This window comes from Carcharodon carcharias, chromosome 15 (assembly GCF_017639515.1).
Source record: "Carcharodon carcharias isolate sCarCar2 chromosome 15, sCarCar2.pri, whole genome shotgun sequence".
NCBI lineage: Eukaryota > Metazoa > Chordata > Chondrichthyes > Lamniformes > Lamnidae > Carcharodon > Carcharodon carcharias.
Window position 1 is genome coordinate 30,749,567 of NC_054481.1, and position 17,560 is coordinate 30,767,126.

Sequence of the window (17,560 nt, forward strand, 5' to 3'; positions counted from 1 at the left end):
GAATTTTGTTCCCATGAATAAGTTTTGTGTTTACCCACTAGAGGGCATGTCCTGTGATTCCACTGCTCTGGTCAAGGTGAAACAGTCACTATGGTCTGGAGGGGGCAGGCTTCTCCCTGTCATCCACCATAGTGAGCAGGTGGAGGGTGAGGATTTTGTAGGTGCAAGCAGCTTAGCCTTTCTGCTTCAGCTAGGAAGCTGTGCCTGTCCTGGAATTCCCAGACCAGTTGGGTTAAAGGGCAGTGACTAGGCAGCTGAAAGACACAATCAGATCTAGCTCCTGGAGTGAACTTGGAGTGAATGCCATTGGGATTCTTACTGTAAGCAGGCTGTAGTTTGAATTGATTGAGCCTGAGCAATGATAGAAATTGCTCAGTGAGTAAATTCCTATCTTCACAGGCCAACTTTGATCCCTGCCTGCCCTGTGCCACATTAGCTGACTTAACCAAATGGGGAGTTGGCAGGGAAAGGGGGTTAAAATTTGACTTCAGTCTGCAAATGAGGGAGAGTGACAGTCAGTCAGACTTCCATCTCCCATTCCTCCCATTTAGCAGTCATTATCACCGAGCCTTATTGGAAAGTTTTTGGATAGAGTGAAGTGTGGGTGGGAGGTGGTGTAGAGTTGGAATGTGTTCAAATGTGAGGTTTACCATGGTGGAATAGCAGGTGTTCATTGTATTTGTTTTACACAAATGAACTCTTCTCTCTCTTTTCATTGCAGCCTTCAAAAGAATTCCATCGGCCCCGAAGGCGCAAAGCGGATTGCGAGTGCCTTAAAGAATAACGGGAACTTAAAGGAACTCATGTGAGTCCCAGCTTCTAGTTCTCTCCTTGTACTGTGGGCAATGGTTGGTGGGGAGGCAGTCTTTAAATATTTCAAAAAAAATTTATTATGGAGCTCAATGCCAGCAAGGAATCCAACTAAAGCTACAAATTTTCCATTAACCATCTGCCTCTCCTCATCGACCATCAGCTCATCTCCTTTAAACATCTCAAGCCCATTAATAGTACCCATTAAGTACCAATTTATCCCCATTGGCTATCAACCACCTCCCATTAACAGTACCCATTAGCAAAGTTCCCTCTGTGGTGATGATCTGTGCCTTCTTTTCCAGCCTGTCCAGTAACTGTGTGGGTGATATCGGAGCCACTGCCATAGCTGAAGCCTTGAAAGTGAACAAAAGTCTCACAACACTCAAGTAAGTGTCCATCTCTGTGTCCTAACCATCAACAATCTCTTCACAACATCTCACCAGTTTTTCAGCACAGTTGGTTTATCACAGAACATTGTTGTAGGAAGAGTTGTGGGTTAAACATATAGATTAAGGGAGACGTTTTCCTCCCCTACTGGTACTGGAAAGGCAAATTGCAGATGTGAAATTCTTCACCTGTCTGGGTCTCACAGTGCCAATGTTTGATGCAGTGGGCCTTGATCATGGCACAATCACACTGTTGGTGCAGGACACTCTTGAAGCTCTGGTGGGCTCAATGTTGGCAACAACCATTAGGCATGATCTGAAATGTAACTGCCAGGATTGCAGCTCCTGGATTTTCATGGTTATCATTTCCCCTCAGCACCTGACTGTATTATCAGGTCTGTCCAGATATACTGCTCCTGTACCTGGGGAACCTTCTAATCTCCTGTCACATTCCTGAAAAGACTTGTTGTAAGATGGGCAACAAGTCTCTTGCCCCTAGGCTCCAGTCCCTTGCTCCATCACAACTCATCTTGGTGCCGGTTTTCATGTGTTACATTTGCAGTGTCTCTGGATACCCTCCCATTGCCCTTTTAGATGCCCAGGTATGTTAAAGCCCACACCTTTGCAAGGTGTATCGCTGCTTGGGTAACACTAACTTTCTCAGTTGCAAACAGTTAAATAGATGGTTTGAAGTTTTGCTTACTGTGATAATTAAGTACAAATATATTTACTGGTTGCTGCTAATTACTGATTAGCTAACAAAACTTTCCTCACACGGTGACTGGTGTAATTTTCCTTTTTGCAGCCTCCAGAGTAATTCAATAAGTAACAATGGTGCCACTGCCCTGACTGCGGCTCTCAAACTGAACGAAGGCCTCATTGACCTGAAGTAAGACTCCATGCTTCTACCCTCAATCTGTTGGAGGTGACCAGATGCTGGACACCAGGTTTTCATTGTTTCTGTGTGAATGGAATTGGGCTTTACATGGAAAATTATATACGATGTACAACGCTATGTAAAGCTGATACTTTACATTCATTAAGTTCTTATGAATGCAACAGAGTGAATGTGAAGTTTTAAAAAACATGCTTTGTGTAGCTATTAAACTAGTAAAAAAAATGTGGGTACACAACAGACAGTTATGGAGATGGGGTTCATTTTAGTAATGATATTTCTCCATTCCACCTGTAGATACCTCTGTTAGGAAATAAAGATGGTTTAAGTAAGTTGTACTTGTATATATGAGTGTTAGGAATAAGGCATACCTTTAAGTTTAAGTTTAATTTGTATTTCTGTATATGTGTATTAAGGAAGGGGAGGAACTTGAGTTTTAATTTCAAGGTAAAAGGTGCCTGCATTTTAATGAGGTTTTCTATCTCTTGAAGGGAAGTTAAAACAAACACAAGGTAGAAAAAACTGTGCCAAGGGTCCAGAAAGAGGGACCTGCAGACACAGAAACTGGAAGCAGTTTGAGTTCAGTTGCTCTAAGGTGGAGGAAGCAGTTTAAGTTTCTCTCTAGCTGGACATACTAGCAGATTGCTGAGGAAAATAAGTCTAAGAATCTTACATGAGTTGCTCTAAAATTAAAATAACAGTGAATGTCAACTGGATCTCAAGGGCGGTACCAAGTTGTCAGCAGTCTACTGGGAGAGGGAACTGCAGGGTGCAGATCCTAATGGAAAAAGAGAGAGGTCCCAAGAAGCCTTTTAAGTTAATTCAAAAGACAAGGACAGGAATCTGGGACAAGATCCTATTCAGTGGAAATGAAAGCAAGGAGCAGAGAGGAAGGCCCAAGTTTAGAGTGAGAAAGCTGCAGGAAGCATACTCAAGGCTAAAATAGGCTTGCAAGAAGCCAGGAGATTCGAGGAGAAAACCAAAAGGATGGTGACTCCTTACTATGGGCATGTGAAGCATTGGTGTTCTGTTGGCATGGTTGAGTATCTTAGAGAGAGTGCATGGAAGGAAGCCTGAATGTACGTGGCAATCCAGGGGAGAGGAACATCGGAAGGAGAGTTCAAAACCCTGGAGATGGACCCTTGTGGATGACGTCCAAGAGAAAACGTTGTTCAGGAGAAGATTCCAAAGTGAGTTCTTGAAGGGTGGAGATTGGAAACTCTCGTTTGAAAGATGGAGTTCAGTGAGACCGGTTGGCTCACGATGTGGCAAATGTCTGATGGGGAGTTGTTGAAAGATCCATAGCGTCTGTTAGGGGTGACATGTGTCACTTGGTTTCAGAGTGTAGTGTGCCTGACCACCGGTTGCCTATTAGTTTACATGCACTGTGTACTCACTGTGAATATTAGAGTATAAGATTGCTTTTGTCACTTTTGTTATCCATACAAATCTGTATGTATCTGTAAAGATACAGTTGTGGGTGAAGGAGTATAGTAATATAGTTAATCTTTTCTTGTTTAATAAATGTTTTATTCTGTTGTTAAAAGTTCATCAGCTCCTGTGACTCTGTTCAGTAGCCACCCTCCACAAAATAAAAATTAGGATCCATCAAGCCAGGTTCCACCCTGCACTCTGACTTGTCCAGTAGTAACATCGGCTGGGATCATAACGCCTCTCATTGCTCCTCTACATACCTTCCAATTGCCCCTCTAGGTACTCTCCCATCACCTTTTCTGTTCCTCTATTATGTTAATGGATAGCCGTGTTGTTTGCTGCTGTAGGAAGAGCAGAATGAGTCCCAATTTTATTAAATTGTGTTTCTGTTTCTAGCCTTCGAGAAAATTCGATTGGCCTCAATGGTGCAAGGGAAATTGCGAATGCATTACGTGTGAACAAGGTGCTCAAGACCTTGGAGTAAGTCTAACCCTAATAAATCAACTTTACTTCAAAGGGCAGCGTTAAGCTGTCCTCATGGGTTGTACTGTGTGTTAACAGAGTGAGGGCTCTTTAAAATCCATCATTTAGAAGTACTTTCCTGCTTACAAAGAACTTGTGAGTTTGTATCTCATAAGGTTATGATTCACATCCCAATTAGGCTCAGCTCCTACAATACAATAACATGTCACTCAGTCAAGAATAATTGACCTCGGTTTACATTGCTGCTGATGTTATCACAAATACTCTGACAGAAAGTGATTATGGGCACTGCCCTTAATTATCAGTTTAAATATCAAAATACGTTTAAGATAAACACAGAGGGGATTAGCTCTGTGTTGAGGTTTCTTCTCCAATCTTTCTCAAACTGTCACTAGTAACTGAGTAAGTGGTAAAAAGAGATGAAAGTAGGGGTGAGAAGGACCAACAATGGCCCAATTGCAGGTTTAATGTTGTGCACCAATCTCATGCTGAGAATGGTGTGGTATAGTAGCTGGCAGCAATGCCCCCATCCCATGAACGAATATGAAAAAAACATTGGCTGTTGTCCAGGGCCTGCAACCCAGAGGCTATGAGTCCAAATCCCACCAGGGCTAGCTGTGAGACCGCATTCAATAAGTCTGGCAATTTATGGCATATAAGCTACTGAATTGTTGTAAAAACCCAACCGTTCATAGATGTCCTTCAGGAAGGGAATGTGCCCAGTCTGTCTACATGTGACTGCAGTCCCACACTACATGCTTGAAGGGACCAAGTGGCAGCCAATTGTACAAACAATCATTGGCAACTGGGGAAGGGCAATAAATGTGGCCTTGCCAGCATTGCCCAGCAGGAGCCTTCAGGAGCATAGTCACCACCTGATGCAACATCTACATAAATAGTTTTTACAAAGCAAAATACTGTGGATGCTGGAAATTTGAAGTAAAAACAGAACTTGTTGCAAATATACAGCAGATGGCAAGAGACACGGAATTAACATTTCAGTTCAATGCTCTTTTGTGAGAGATTTTTTTACTTCACCTCAATATTAGATTGCACAGTCCCATCAGGAGAACCCCTTCAGGCAGATACTGTTTCTGGTATAAGGGCCGCTGAATACTCTGTCTCTCATTCTCAGTTTAACAGCGAACTTGTTACATGATGAAGGAACAGCAGCCATTGCTTCAGCTATCCGAGAAAACCAAACCCTCACATCTCTGCAGTAAGTACATTGATCTCTGCCCCACTTTTGTGATATTTCATGCTCTTTGCCCCAATCCCAGTCACATGGCCTTTCCTTCTTGACTCAGAGGCTGATGCAAACATACAGGGCATTCCTCCACTTCTGACCAGTGTAGAATCAGCAGAGCAACCAAGAAACAGAAGGAGCATACATAGGAATTTCAAATGCTCAATACTATATTGAACTATATTGAAGTTTAACATAAGACTGGAGTTTCCATTAACTGGCAGTGTGGATTGAGTGTATTAACAGACAGTGCGCAGAGTGTGTGTTAAGGCAGTAAGATGTTAGAGAGAGTGTGTTAATGGTGGCATGAGTGTGTTGGCAGCAAGAGTGCATTAATGGCAGCGTGAGTGCGTTAATGGCAAAGTGTGAAGTAAGCATTAATGGCAGTATGAGTATTGAGTGAGTGATTAATTATAGCGTGAGGGTTCAATGAATAAATCTTCACAATGCAATATGTGGTCTCAGTATTTCTGCCACTGATTGTGTCATTAAATTTCAGAAGAGAATACAAAGTAATGGATTTAAATTTGCATTTATTTTGAATAAGAGGTCATATTTACCTTAAAAAGGTGGTAAAGTTGGAGATCAAACTCAGTGTCCTACAACCAATGATGATTGAAAAAGTTTAACTATGACAAATTTAAGTTGTTCTGTGCTGTACTCTGTGACATTGAGTAATTATTGAATTAGCTGCATAATACAGATATGAGGTGATGGGGCATTCACCATTTAATATCTGTCCATTTTCTCTTTTTTACAGTCTTCAGTGGAACTTCATTGGTTCAGAAGCTGCAAAAGCTTTAGCTCAAGCACTACAGTCCAATCACAGCATCACCAGCCTCGAGTAAGTCTCTGTCTCCGTCACACACTACCAGCTGCATTTTATTTACTGCTGCATCTCAGAAACCGTCCTAGGCCCAACCATCTTCAGCTGCTTCATCAATGACCTTCCTTCCATCAGAAGGTCAGAAGTGGGGATGTTTGCTGATGATTACACAATGTTCAGCAACATTCGTGACTTCTCAGGTACTGAAACAGTCCATGTCCAAATGCAGCAAGACCTGGACAATGTCCAGGTTTGGATTGACAAGTGGCAAGGAACACTCGCACCACACAAGTGTCAGGCAATGACCATCTCCAACAAGAGACAATCTAACCATCGTCCCTTGATACTCAATGGCATTACCATTGCTGAATCCCCCACTGTTAACATCCTGGGGCGTTACTATTGACCAGAAACTGAACTGGACTAGAAATATAAATACTGTGGCTACAAGAACAAGTCAGAGGCTAGGAATCCTGCAGTGAGTAACTCAGTTCCTGACTCTCCAAAGCCTGTTCACCATCTACAAGGCACAAGTCAGGAGTGTGATGGAATACTCTCCACTTGCCTGGATGAATACAGCTCCAACAACACTCAAGAAGCTTGACACCATCCAGGGCAAAGCAGCCCACTTGATTGCCACCCCATCCACAACCAGTCATTCTCTCTGCCATCGATGCATAGTAGCAGCAGTGTGTACCATCTACAAGAAGCACTGCAGGAACTCACCAAGCCGCCTTCAACAGCACCTACCAAACCCATGATCACTAGTATCTAGAAGGACAAGGGCAGCAGATGGATGGGACCATCACCACCTGGAAGTTACCCTCCAAGCCACTCACCATCCTGACTTGGAAAATATATTGCCGTTCCTTTACTGCCACTGGGTCAAAATCCTGGAACTCCCTCCCTAACAGCACACTAGGTGTACCTACACCACATGGATTGCAGCAGTTCAAAAAGGCAGCTCACAACCACCTTCTCAAAGGCAATTAGGGATGGGCAATAAACCTTGGCCTTCCCAGCGACGCTCACATCCTATGAACAAATAAAAAAAAAAAAATCCTCCACTCTTTCATCGAGGCCAGCGAGTCACGTGTCAAAGGCGAACCCTCAAATATACATCTCAGCCACCTCTCCAATTTCTAGGCCTCAATCACCAACCAACTGCCAGGGCCTTGGGACACTGCTGCGTTTCAACCTATATCAGCCCCTCTGCTGCTGAAAGCCTCTTCCATGCTCTGGTCACCTCTACACACGACCTATCTAATGTTTTTCTTGCTGGTGTCTTTGGCTCCTTGCCTAGGGGTGAGGCTGTGGAAGGAGTTAAACATGAGGATGAGAATATTAAATCTGAGCCAGTGCAGGTGAGTGAGCATGGAGGTGATGAGAGAGTGAGACACCAGGATTAGAATTACAACCTATGCCCCTACCATTACACTATTTACATTTCTGCTGATGTTCTCAACATTAATTTTTGATCTGATTTTATTTCCAGCCTTCAAGAAAACTGTATTGGAGATGAAGGAATCATCGCTCTTTCAGCTGCACTCAAATGTAACTCGGTGTTGACCTCCTTGTAGTAAGTTGCTGTTACCCATTTACTTCAGCTACCTTGAAATAATGGGTTCAATTTAAAAATCAAGTCATATCTAAGCTAGAAAATTGGAGTGAAAAGGATTATTGTGTACAGGGTACAGGAAGCGATCTCACCAGTGCAGAACCAGCCTAATAACGCTCATGCAATGGTGTTTATATGGGTAAATGCTAGAAGGTAAATTCAGTGTTCCCAGGGGGATCCTTTCTCTGAGGGAGGCTTAGTTGGAAAGAGGGCTACAACACGTGATAATCCTACAATCTGCACATCCTCTGACACATCTCTCCATTTGGAGCACTGAATTTATCCCAATATTCCATCCTTACCTCCTGTTGGCTGAAAGAGGATGCACTGTATTATTGAATGGAGAGATATAAATCACACTTTTAGTTACAGATTGTGGGGGTGCTGAGCATTATCACTTTGTTTTTATGTAGGTTTATGATTGATGCATATGGATTTGTTGCATGGAGTGGGCTATGTGGTGGATCACTTCCTGGTCATGGAATACATTAACAGTTGAATTAATTTCATGACCTTGTCCTCCACCTGTGACATAAAACAGGAAGAAATAAAAATCTCTTGGGGGTTAATAGGCCAGATAGTCATTGCTCTCTGGGGAAATTTACCCACCCACCCAGTGTGGATCCAAAACCTGCAGGTCAGACTATCACAGAATCATATTGCACAAAAGAAAGCCATTTGGCCGATCGTGCCTGTGCTGGGTCTTTGAAAGAACTATCCAATTTTCTCTGCGTTGCCCTGCAAATTTTTCTTTTTCCAGTATTTATCCAATTCACTTTTTGAATGTTACTATTGAATCTGCATCCACTGCCCTTTCAGGCAGTGCATTCCAGATCACCAGAATTCACTGTGTAAAATAAATTCTCATCTCCCTCTGGTTGTTTAGAGATATGTAACTCGTTACTGAGCCTTCTGCTACTGGAAATATTTTCACCTTACGCTATCTGAAACCCCTCTTGATTTTTTTTGTAAAAATATACTTTAATCATAACATTTCTAAAACTGCATTACATGACTGTTCAAAGTTGATACTAAATAAGGTGTAAACCAAATTGGTTTCTTCCAATACTGTACTCACTACACTTACAATTACAATAAATATTTATCATAGTTATTAGATGTTGACCATACAGCCCAAGGGGTTTTTTTTTTGCAATTTCCATCTGCATGTACTGTGGAGGAAGGGCCTTAGACAGTAGACTTTCCCCATTGCACCTTTGCGGTGGATAATCCAAGCTTTAGTGCATCCATCAGTTTGTAGTCCAGGACCTTGGGAGTGCCAGTCTGCAACACTTGCTCGAGAGAAATTCTTTGCACTAGAAGACCACCAAGTTTCGTGCAAACCAAAGAGCGTCTCTAAGAGTTGATGGTCCTCCAGCGGCAGTTGATGTTTGCAGAAGGTGCAATTGAGCAAAGAAAGGCATATTTGGGAAAGATGGTGCACTGCAAACGCTACAGAAGAAGACAGACGGATGATTAAATTCTATTTTTTGATTTGTAATCTGAGGAAAGCACGGACACAGTCCCCCCACTACCACAAATTTTGCAGCTGAGTATCCCACATTTGGAGACATTGCAGACATCAGCATAAAAAGTGCAACAGGCTCGTCCTGGGAGAACTTTTTTTTCCAAACATATACTTTTATTCATACAATTTGTAAAAAGTACATTAAAATCATTTCAACTTAAATTGCAGAAAGTGCAATAAAATTCAACTTGTCTTCACACAGCACATTTCACTCTTAGGTGCTTCAGTATAATTGTAATTCTCTTGATATTTATAATGTACATTCTATGTCAAGCATACAACCTGAGGGCAAAATGTTTCAAGTGGAACATTACAGAAAGTGCAATAGAATTTAACTTTTCTTTATACAGCATGTTCTACTCTGGGGTGCCTAAATACAATTTCAATATTTTTCATAATCACAATGTACATTCCATGTCAGTCATATAGCATGAGGGGTTTTACCCAGTTTCCAGCCCCTCAGTGTGCTATGGCTGAAAGGCCTTAGATAGCTGTCTTTCTCCATTGTACATCTGCGACAGCTGCTCCAAGCTTTAATGCATCCCTCAGTACGTAGTCCTGGACCTTGGAATGTGCCAGTCTGACACACTTGGTCAGGGACAACTCTTTGCACTGGAAGTTTCAGGTAGACCAAAGAGCATCTTTCACTTAGTTGATGGTTCTCCAGCTGCAGATGTTGTTTAGCTTGGTGTGCATCTCGGAGAACAGACCTTACAGCTGTGTCAAAGAGCTGCTCAGGTAGAACCTCGGCAAAAACCACTGCATCTTTTTCCAGACCTTCTTTGCAAAGGCACATTTCAGAAGGAGGTGCAGAATTGTCTCTTCCCCACCACAGCCCCCCGAGGGCAACGTGCGGAGGGGGTGAGACTCCGGGCATGTAGGAAGGATCTGACAGGGAGCGCCTTTCTCACCAGCAGCCAAGCTATGTTTTGGGTGCTTGTTTGAAAGTTCTGGCAATGAAGCATTTTGCCAAATGACTTTGACAGTCTGCTCAGGGAATCATCTGACAGGATCCACCATCTCCTTTTCCTAGGACATTATGTGCAGATCACTGCCTGATGGACTTGTGGTAAAGGTTTTTTTCTGTATAAACTTTTCTCTGAACGGCAGGTTATATGGCACGATCCGACAAGTTGGAGCGTTTCACGGCTATGTGGCCAGACCCATCCTTCGTAACACGGGGTACAGGTAGAACCTCAACACATAATGACACTTGGTGTTTGTGTACTGAGGGTCTATGCACAGCTTAATATGCTGCACACAAAGATGGCCACCAAGATGAGGGTGATGTTAGGGCACATTTTTTCCCCCTTTATCTACAGGTTTGTATACCATGTCCCTGCGAACACAATCCATTTTTGACCTCCAGATAAAGCGGAAGATGGCTTGAGTGATTGCCCTGATGCAGGAATGAGGAATGGGCCAGACATGACCCACGTACAGCAACACCGAGAGTGCCTCACACCTGATGACAAGGTTCTTACCTGGAGAGGGAGCGTCACACCCACATGCTCAGTTTTGTTTCACTATAGCTACTTGTTCCTTCTGGTTTTGGCAATGAGCTTGGACAGGATTTTGTAGTTCATGTTCAGTAATGAGCTGGGCTGCCAATTTCTAATTTCCTCCCTTTCCCCCTTCAACTTGTAGATGAGTGTGACGATGCCTTTCCTCATGGATTCTGACATGTTGCTGGCCAGGAGCACACTCTCGAACACTTCCAGCAGGCCTGGGCCAATCCAGTCCCAGAGTCGAACACAACCGTCACTTCCAGGGGTTTTACTTTTCTCGAAGGAGTCGAGGGCCTTAGTCAGCTCATCCAAAGTTAGCGGTTTATCCAGACTCTCCCGCTTGCAGTCATCTAAGACCTCCAATATAGAGGACAGGAAGGACTGGAAAACCATATTGTCTGTGGGGTTCATGTCATACAATCTGGCAAAAAAGGCTTTGCTGATCCTCAATGTGTCAGACGACAATAATGTTGCCGAGCCATCTTCTTCCTTCAGGTTGCTGATCATCGAGTGCTCTCTGTGTACTTTTTGGAAGAATAAATGCAAGCAACTCTCATCCTACTCCATGGAGGAGCCTCTAGACCAGAAGATAATCTTGGAGGCCTCCGAGGCAAATGTTTTTGGCTCTCAGCTCTTCACCTCTTGGAAATCCACCTTGACATTTGACACCCATTGTCTGCAGCCCAGAGCAGATTCTGCAGGCTTTCCTAGAGTCGAGACATTTCCATCTGCTCTTCTCTAGCCTCTGAACACCTTTGAGGATGAAGAACTTCTTGATGTTTGCCTTGATTTCTTTCCACCACAGTGTCGGGGACTCAGAAGGGTATCACAGTTCTCCAACCTTTGTAACTCCTTTTTAGTTTCTCAATGTTTTCTGGGATCAGCAAACTCCCGTTCAGCTTCCATGTCCCCTGCTAAATTCCTGGTCTTCCTGTTAGTGACAATCGGCCAGTAGGAGACAGCAGTCAGAGACGAACACCAACTTGACATTGGTGGATCTGACCGTGAACGTGGGGAACACAAACAGGAAGTCTATCCTAAAATGGACTGATCCATCAGTCCACGAACGGGTGTACCTACACTGCGCTCCATCTGCTGAAGACATTATGTAGCTTGGCATCTTTTGCCATTTCCATCAGGAGCCTGGAACTGGCAGCCAGTCTGCTGTCGGCCCTGCTGGATCATCCAGCCTCATCGATGGGCAGATAAGTGACAGATGGAATTTAACCCTGAAAAGTGTGAGGTGATACACTTTGGAAAGAGTAATTTGACAAGGAAGTATTCAATGAACGGCATGACACTGGGAAGTTCTGAGGAACAAAGGGACTTTGGCATGTGTGTCCATAGATCTCTGAAGGTGGAGGGGCATGCTAGTAGGGTGGTGAAAAAGGCATATGGGACACTTGCCTTTATCAATCGAGGCATAGATTACAAAAGTAGAGAGATCATGTCGAAGTTGCATAGAACCTTGGTGAGGCCACAATTGGAGTACTGTGTGCAGTTCTGATCACCACATTACAGGAAGGATGTGATTGCACTGGAGGGGCTGCAGAGGAGGTTCACCAGGACGTTGCCTGGGATGAAACATTTAAGTTATGAAGAGAGGTTAGATGGACTTGAGTTGTTTTTGTTGGAGCAGAGAAGACTGATGGTCAACCTGATTGAGGTGTACAAGATTATGAAGGGCATGGACAGGATGGATAAGGAGCAGCTGTTCCCTTAGTTGAAGAGTCAGTCACGAGGGGACATAAGTTCAAGGTGAGGGGTAGGAGGTTTAGGGGGGATGTGAGGAAAAACTTTTTTACCCAGAGGGTGGTCTGGAATTCACTACCTGGGAGGGTGGTGGAGGCGGGTTGCCTCACATCCTTTAAAAAGTACCTGGATGAGCACTTGGCATGTCATAACATTCAAGGCTATGGACCAAGTGCTGGTAAATGGGATTTGGTAGGTCGGTCAGGTTTTTCTCACGTGTTGGTGCAGACTCGATGGGCCAAAGAGCCTCTTCTGCCCTGTGTGATTCTGTGATGGTGTAGCTGAAGTCACTGCCCAGAACAACTGGCCTGGACATTTCCAGCAGCAGTGAGAGCAAGCTAGCTGCTTGCTGGTTTGAGCCAGGGCGTACACATTAATTAACCAGAGCTGAGTATTTCATACCTTAGATCTGCTACAATAATGTGCCGCCCACAATCTCCTTAATTTCAGATATGGTGAAGTTGCTTCCCTGCACCAGAATACCTAGGCGGAGGAACATGAGTTATTTCTTCCCAACCAGATTGATGGCCCATGGGACTACCGTCATGACCATTGCCTGTAGGAGCTGAGGTGTGGTATCCACACTCCTGCAGAAACAGCAGGTCAGCTTTAACCTTGGCAAGGAGATGACAAGGTTGAAACACATCGTGTAGCAGATTTAATGCACCGCACGTTAATGGAAGGGATCTTTATACCCATTTTAAAGCATTTTATCACTTACCAGACTTGTTGTCTTTGACAATTCCAGTCCTTGGGTTTGCTACTGCATACCCATAGTGTTCACAATTTGTCTTGCTTGTGACGGGCTGAGAAAACCATCCTGGTCGATCCTGTTAGAATTGTTCCATCCAGGTGACGTCGGGGTGGGCGTAGATTCATGCAAGAAGTGAGGTTTGGACTGTTCCCCGTTGGAGAAATCTTTCCCATCCTTTCCCCTTGAGGTTGTTGCTGCTCTCGGTTTTCCAGAGCTGGGCTGCCTGGTGTAGACAAGGTAGCTAAGGCTTCACCCAATAGCTAAGCTGGAAGGAGGATGGAGGATTGATCCCTTCAGGGTCACCTTGACATGCCGTTTGCTGGTCCAAATTCCAACATCCTTGATTTTGGTGCAGTCCCAATCTTGTCGACATACGTGGCGAGGAAGGTAAGCACATGCACAACAGGAATATACGGGTTGTGGAGCTGCATGGTCACCACCCAGTTCTGTTGTGACAGCAGAGTAAACAGCGACCTCTTGATTTTTAACACCTCTATTAAATCTCCTCTCTGCTCTAAAGAGAACAATCTTGGCTTCTCCAATCTAACCACGTAACTTGATCTTTGGAGAAGGTGTTGATCAGCTCCTTGTAATATGTTTAATTCATGCACAAGTCAGGTTAAAATGATGAAAGTTACATTGGATTTGAATTTTGTCAGGGATGGAATTTTGTGTCCCTGATTTTGTCACGGTTCCAATGACACCACTGTGAAATGGTGACACCCAATCCCCATGTAATTGGAACTACTTCCAGGAGCTGATATTGCATCTGAGGAGAATGTATCCTGCCGCTGCTGTGATTTGTCCTGTGATTGCACTGTTTATTCAGAAAAATATGAGCCTAGGCTGTTGTTAATTAGTCCCTTTCACTCCAGTCTACAGGGAACTTCAGTGGGTGTGAGAGGTGCCAAGGCCTTGGCTGATGCCTTGCTGGTGAATAACAGCCTGACGACTCTGGAGTGAGTACAGTTGATGTTACTGCTGAACGGTGCCACTCACTTACACAGTGACCTTTTTCTGTATGCTGTACAAGGGCTGGTTGAAACCTGGCTTGGACACTGAGTCCAGTTCTGGACACTGGATGACAGGAGAAAACTTTCTCCAAAGGGTTGGGGATCAGGAATTCAATTCATGATAGAAGATTCAGGAAGTTGCCTCATTCTCTTTGGAAACTTGGAGGTGTCCATTGGAAGTTTGGAGATTTATGTTGGGAATGATCAAAGGGAATTGTCCAGTCCTGAAGGGTTGAAATTTCTGAGGATGCTAAGATTTCAAAGGGAAGTTGTTGGGTGCAGGGCTGGCATGAAAACAGTTATGGAATAAATTCCAATTGAATCCAATACAATATATGGGGTCATGAGATAATTAAATGTGCTCCTGTAAAATGAAGGGATTGAGTGATATGGAGAAAAGGGGTAGGTGGGAATCAGGGGATATAGAAAGAAGATGGGTAGATGGGATGGGGGGATATGGAGAGAATGTGGGTTGAGAGATATGGAAGGATTGACTTTCCCTGCCCCACCCCAAGTTTATCCTAGAGTTCTATTAGTGTTTCATCACATTGTCAGAATATTAAGAAAGTATGTGCCAGTGCACATGAGTATCTGGGTGTGTGTGTAAGTGTCAATGAGAGTGTGATGAGTGTTTAAGTACTCTGACAATGCCCGGTCACTGTGAATTTAGTGTGTCTCTTGTCTATTTCAGTCTTCGAGGAAACTTGGTGTGTGTGGCTGGGGCGAAGGCAATCGCCACTGGTCTGAAAGTGAACAACAGCCTCCGGACTCTCAAGTATGTGTATCATTCATGTTCCACAGTTTAACTAACGTCGTTGGAAAAGTGTGTTTATGGTACTTGAATGCAATCATCCTGATATTATCCAGAGTGAGAGGAGTATGGGAGGGAATGGTGGACAATAGATCCAGCGGAATGGAGATGGGCAATACTGGGTAGTGACAGGGAGATGGATACTTATCTGTTCCACATATCCTGACTTGCTCAGAAAGGGCAGAGACAGTTATTATGTCAACAACATGGCAAGATTCCACAAACAGAATAAGGTGAATAATTGGGATGAAGGCCAGGATACCTGGACCCTCTGCTCTTTGAATAGTGTCTACAGATCCTGAGAGTCAGGCTGGGCTTCAGTTTAATAAATCACAGCACCAGAAACAGTGCAGCACCTCCTCAGTATTGCACTGAAGGGCTGGCCAGGATTCTGTACTCAAATCTGAGTGACTTTCTGATTTCAGCAGTGAAAGTGCCACCAATCAAATCAAGCTGACACTTGTACTAACTTGTGGATATTTATTATCCATACTTAGTCATCCTGAGGCAGTTAAGAGACAACCAAATAATGTTAGACTGGAGTCACATGCAGGCCAAATGAGGTAAGAACATCTGGTTCCCTTCTTTGAAGGGCATTAGAGAACGAGTTGATCTTTTATGACAATCCAACAGCTTTGTGGTCGCAACTGGTGATGTTGGGACCTGTGGCTGCAGGCCCAGGACTATACGTATAAAGATTACTCAATATATAAAAACACAAAATGCTGAAAATGCACAAACTGAGTCAGCATTTGTAAAGGGAAAAGGAAAGCTGATGTTTTAGAGTCCGAAGGCAGTTGCTGATTGGCTGCTGTATGTTCCCAGAATTCTTTTTTGACATGTTGAGTTGGAGACTAAGGAAATGTGGAAATTTCAGTGATGGGCAATGGAAATGACCTGTGGGAGTGGGGTTTAGCCTTGACTCAGGATCTTGAGTTAATTTCACATGGAGCAAATTAGACCTGGAAGTCTTGGTCTAAAATCCAATCCATCAGTTTGGCTCTGAGATGAATGATGCATTGTGGGCTTCATGGCCAATTGGAATGCTCCGTAGCTCATTTACTCAAATAAATAATTCAGTTTTCACATTTGCTGTTTTGCAGCCTTCAAGAAAATTCCTTGGGTCTGGATGGGGCAATGTGCATTGCAATTGCACTGAAATACAACCACTGCCTCAGTCATATCAAGTACGTGTCTCTTTTGCTCTTGTTCTGGTCTATTTCACAGTCTGCTTTGTCCCTTTGCCCTTTTCTAAGTCCCTACATTAGCCAAAGAGTAAAGTTACCCCCAAAGATAACAGGTGATTCACTAGTAACCCAACCACCAGTGCACCTTTTTGAAGTGGTTTATATTTGGCTCCACATGAGAGAATCATCAACATCAGGGCCAACAGGGCAGTTAAATAATCAGATGCCAATCATTAACAGCCTTTCAGGCCTCCTGTTTTCCTTGGTGTTGTGGGAAGTAATTTTGAGCATGAATATACTTGTGACAGTGATGATGTGATGGTATCTGATTAGTCAATGCTCCCTCTATCTGTCACCTGGTCTGACATCTGTTCTGTGATGAATTAGGTTTTCCTTCCAGATGCAGCCCAAACATTAAAGAGCATAACACTGTGACATTTCATCCCATTGACTCTTTTCCTTTTACAGTCTCCAGGGCAACAGGATTGGTGAATCAGGGGCAAAGGTCATCGCTACTGAAATCAGAAGCAAATCTCCACACTGCATTGTTGAAATGTGAACCAAATCATCTGGAATGGAATCTACAGCAGTAGTGACTGGCTCAGAATGCCCCCTTCCTCATATAATACACTCCATTTCACTCAAATGTTTCATACACTTTAAACTGGACAGCCCTCGGGGTTTTTGAAAGGCAGGTACTGGGTGTGGTGATCTCTGACTCTCAAAGTCTCTGATAGGTGTGCACAGGGTGTGATGACCTCCCCAAGCAGGGCTATAGTTTGTCTTTACTGCAGTACTGATGAGCTACAGTGTAGGGATGTTTCCACTCACAGGCTGTATTTGAAGTGACTGAATACACAATAATCTACTTTAAATCCAATCCCTGTGAAAAGGATAATCAAGCACTGTACTGAAGAGAGACTAACCCAGTACTGTACCTAAGGCAGACTACTATATTTTTTTCCAGTGACACCTTTAGAACCTGACTGGATTATTTAATTTGTTGGGCTGTTCCTATTTGTTGCTGGGCATCATATGGCTGGTGTTGATGCCACCTGTAGCCCCATAGTACCTACAGCATTGGAACTGTGCTTAGATACCACAAACCTAGAAATGTTGCTGTAGACCAAGGTGTTGTAGACCAGAGGGCAGAGATGTGGCTAATTATTATTTACAGATAAATTACAGGGAATATTCCACAGGGTCAGCAGTAATGATGAGGCAGATTCCTGGATTCATTTTGGTAGGAAGAACAGGGAGAGGCAATATAAAAATGATGCAATTCTAAAGGGGTGCAGGAGAATTG

The 17,560-nt window shown here is 43.7% G+C and overlaps 1 protein-coding gene across 1 annotated transcript in view; it reads left to right on the forward strand.

Moving 5' to 3' along the window:
• The window catches only part of nlrc3 (NLR family, CARD domain containing 3), a 67,225-nt gene extending 49,665 nt beyond the window's left edge, over nt 1-17,560 (forward strand). The window contains exons 9-19 of the mRNA XM_041206660.1: nt 722-805; nt 1,116-1,199; nt 2,005-2,088; nt 3,925-4,008; nt 5,147-5,230; nt 6,018-6,101; nt 7,579-7,662; nt 14,119-14,202; nt 14,948-15,031; nt 16,171-16,254; nt 16,723-17,560. Coding sequence (XP_041062594.1) covers nt 722-805; nt 1,116-1,199; nt 2,005-2,088; nt 3,925-4,008; nt 5,147-5,230; nt 6,018-6,101; nt 7,579-7,662; nt 14,119-14,202; nt 14,948-15,031; nt 16,171-16,254; nt 16,723-16,813 — 931 coding nt within the window. The 3' untranslated portion in view covers nt 16,814-17,560. The remainder of the gene's footprint in view (nt 1-721; nt 806-1,115; nt 1,200-2,004; nt 2,089-3,924; nt 4,009-5,146; nt 5,231-6,017; nt 6,102-7,578; nt 7,663-14,118; nt 14,203-14,947; nt 15,032-16,170; nt 16,255-16,722) is intronic.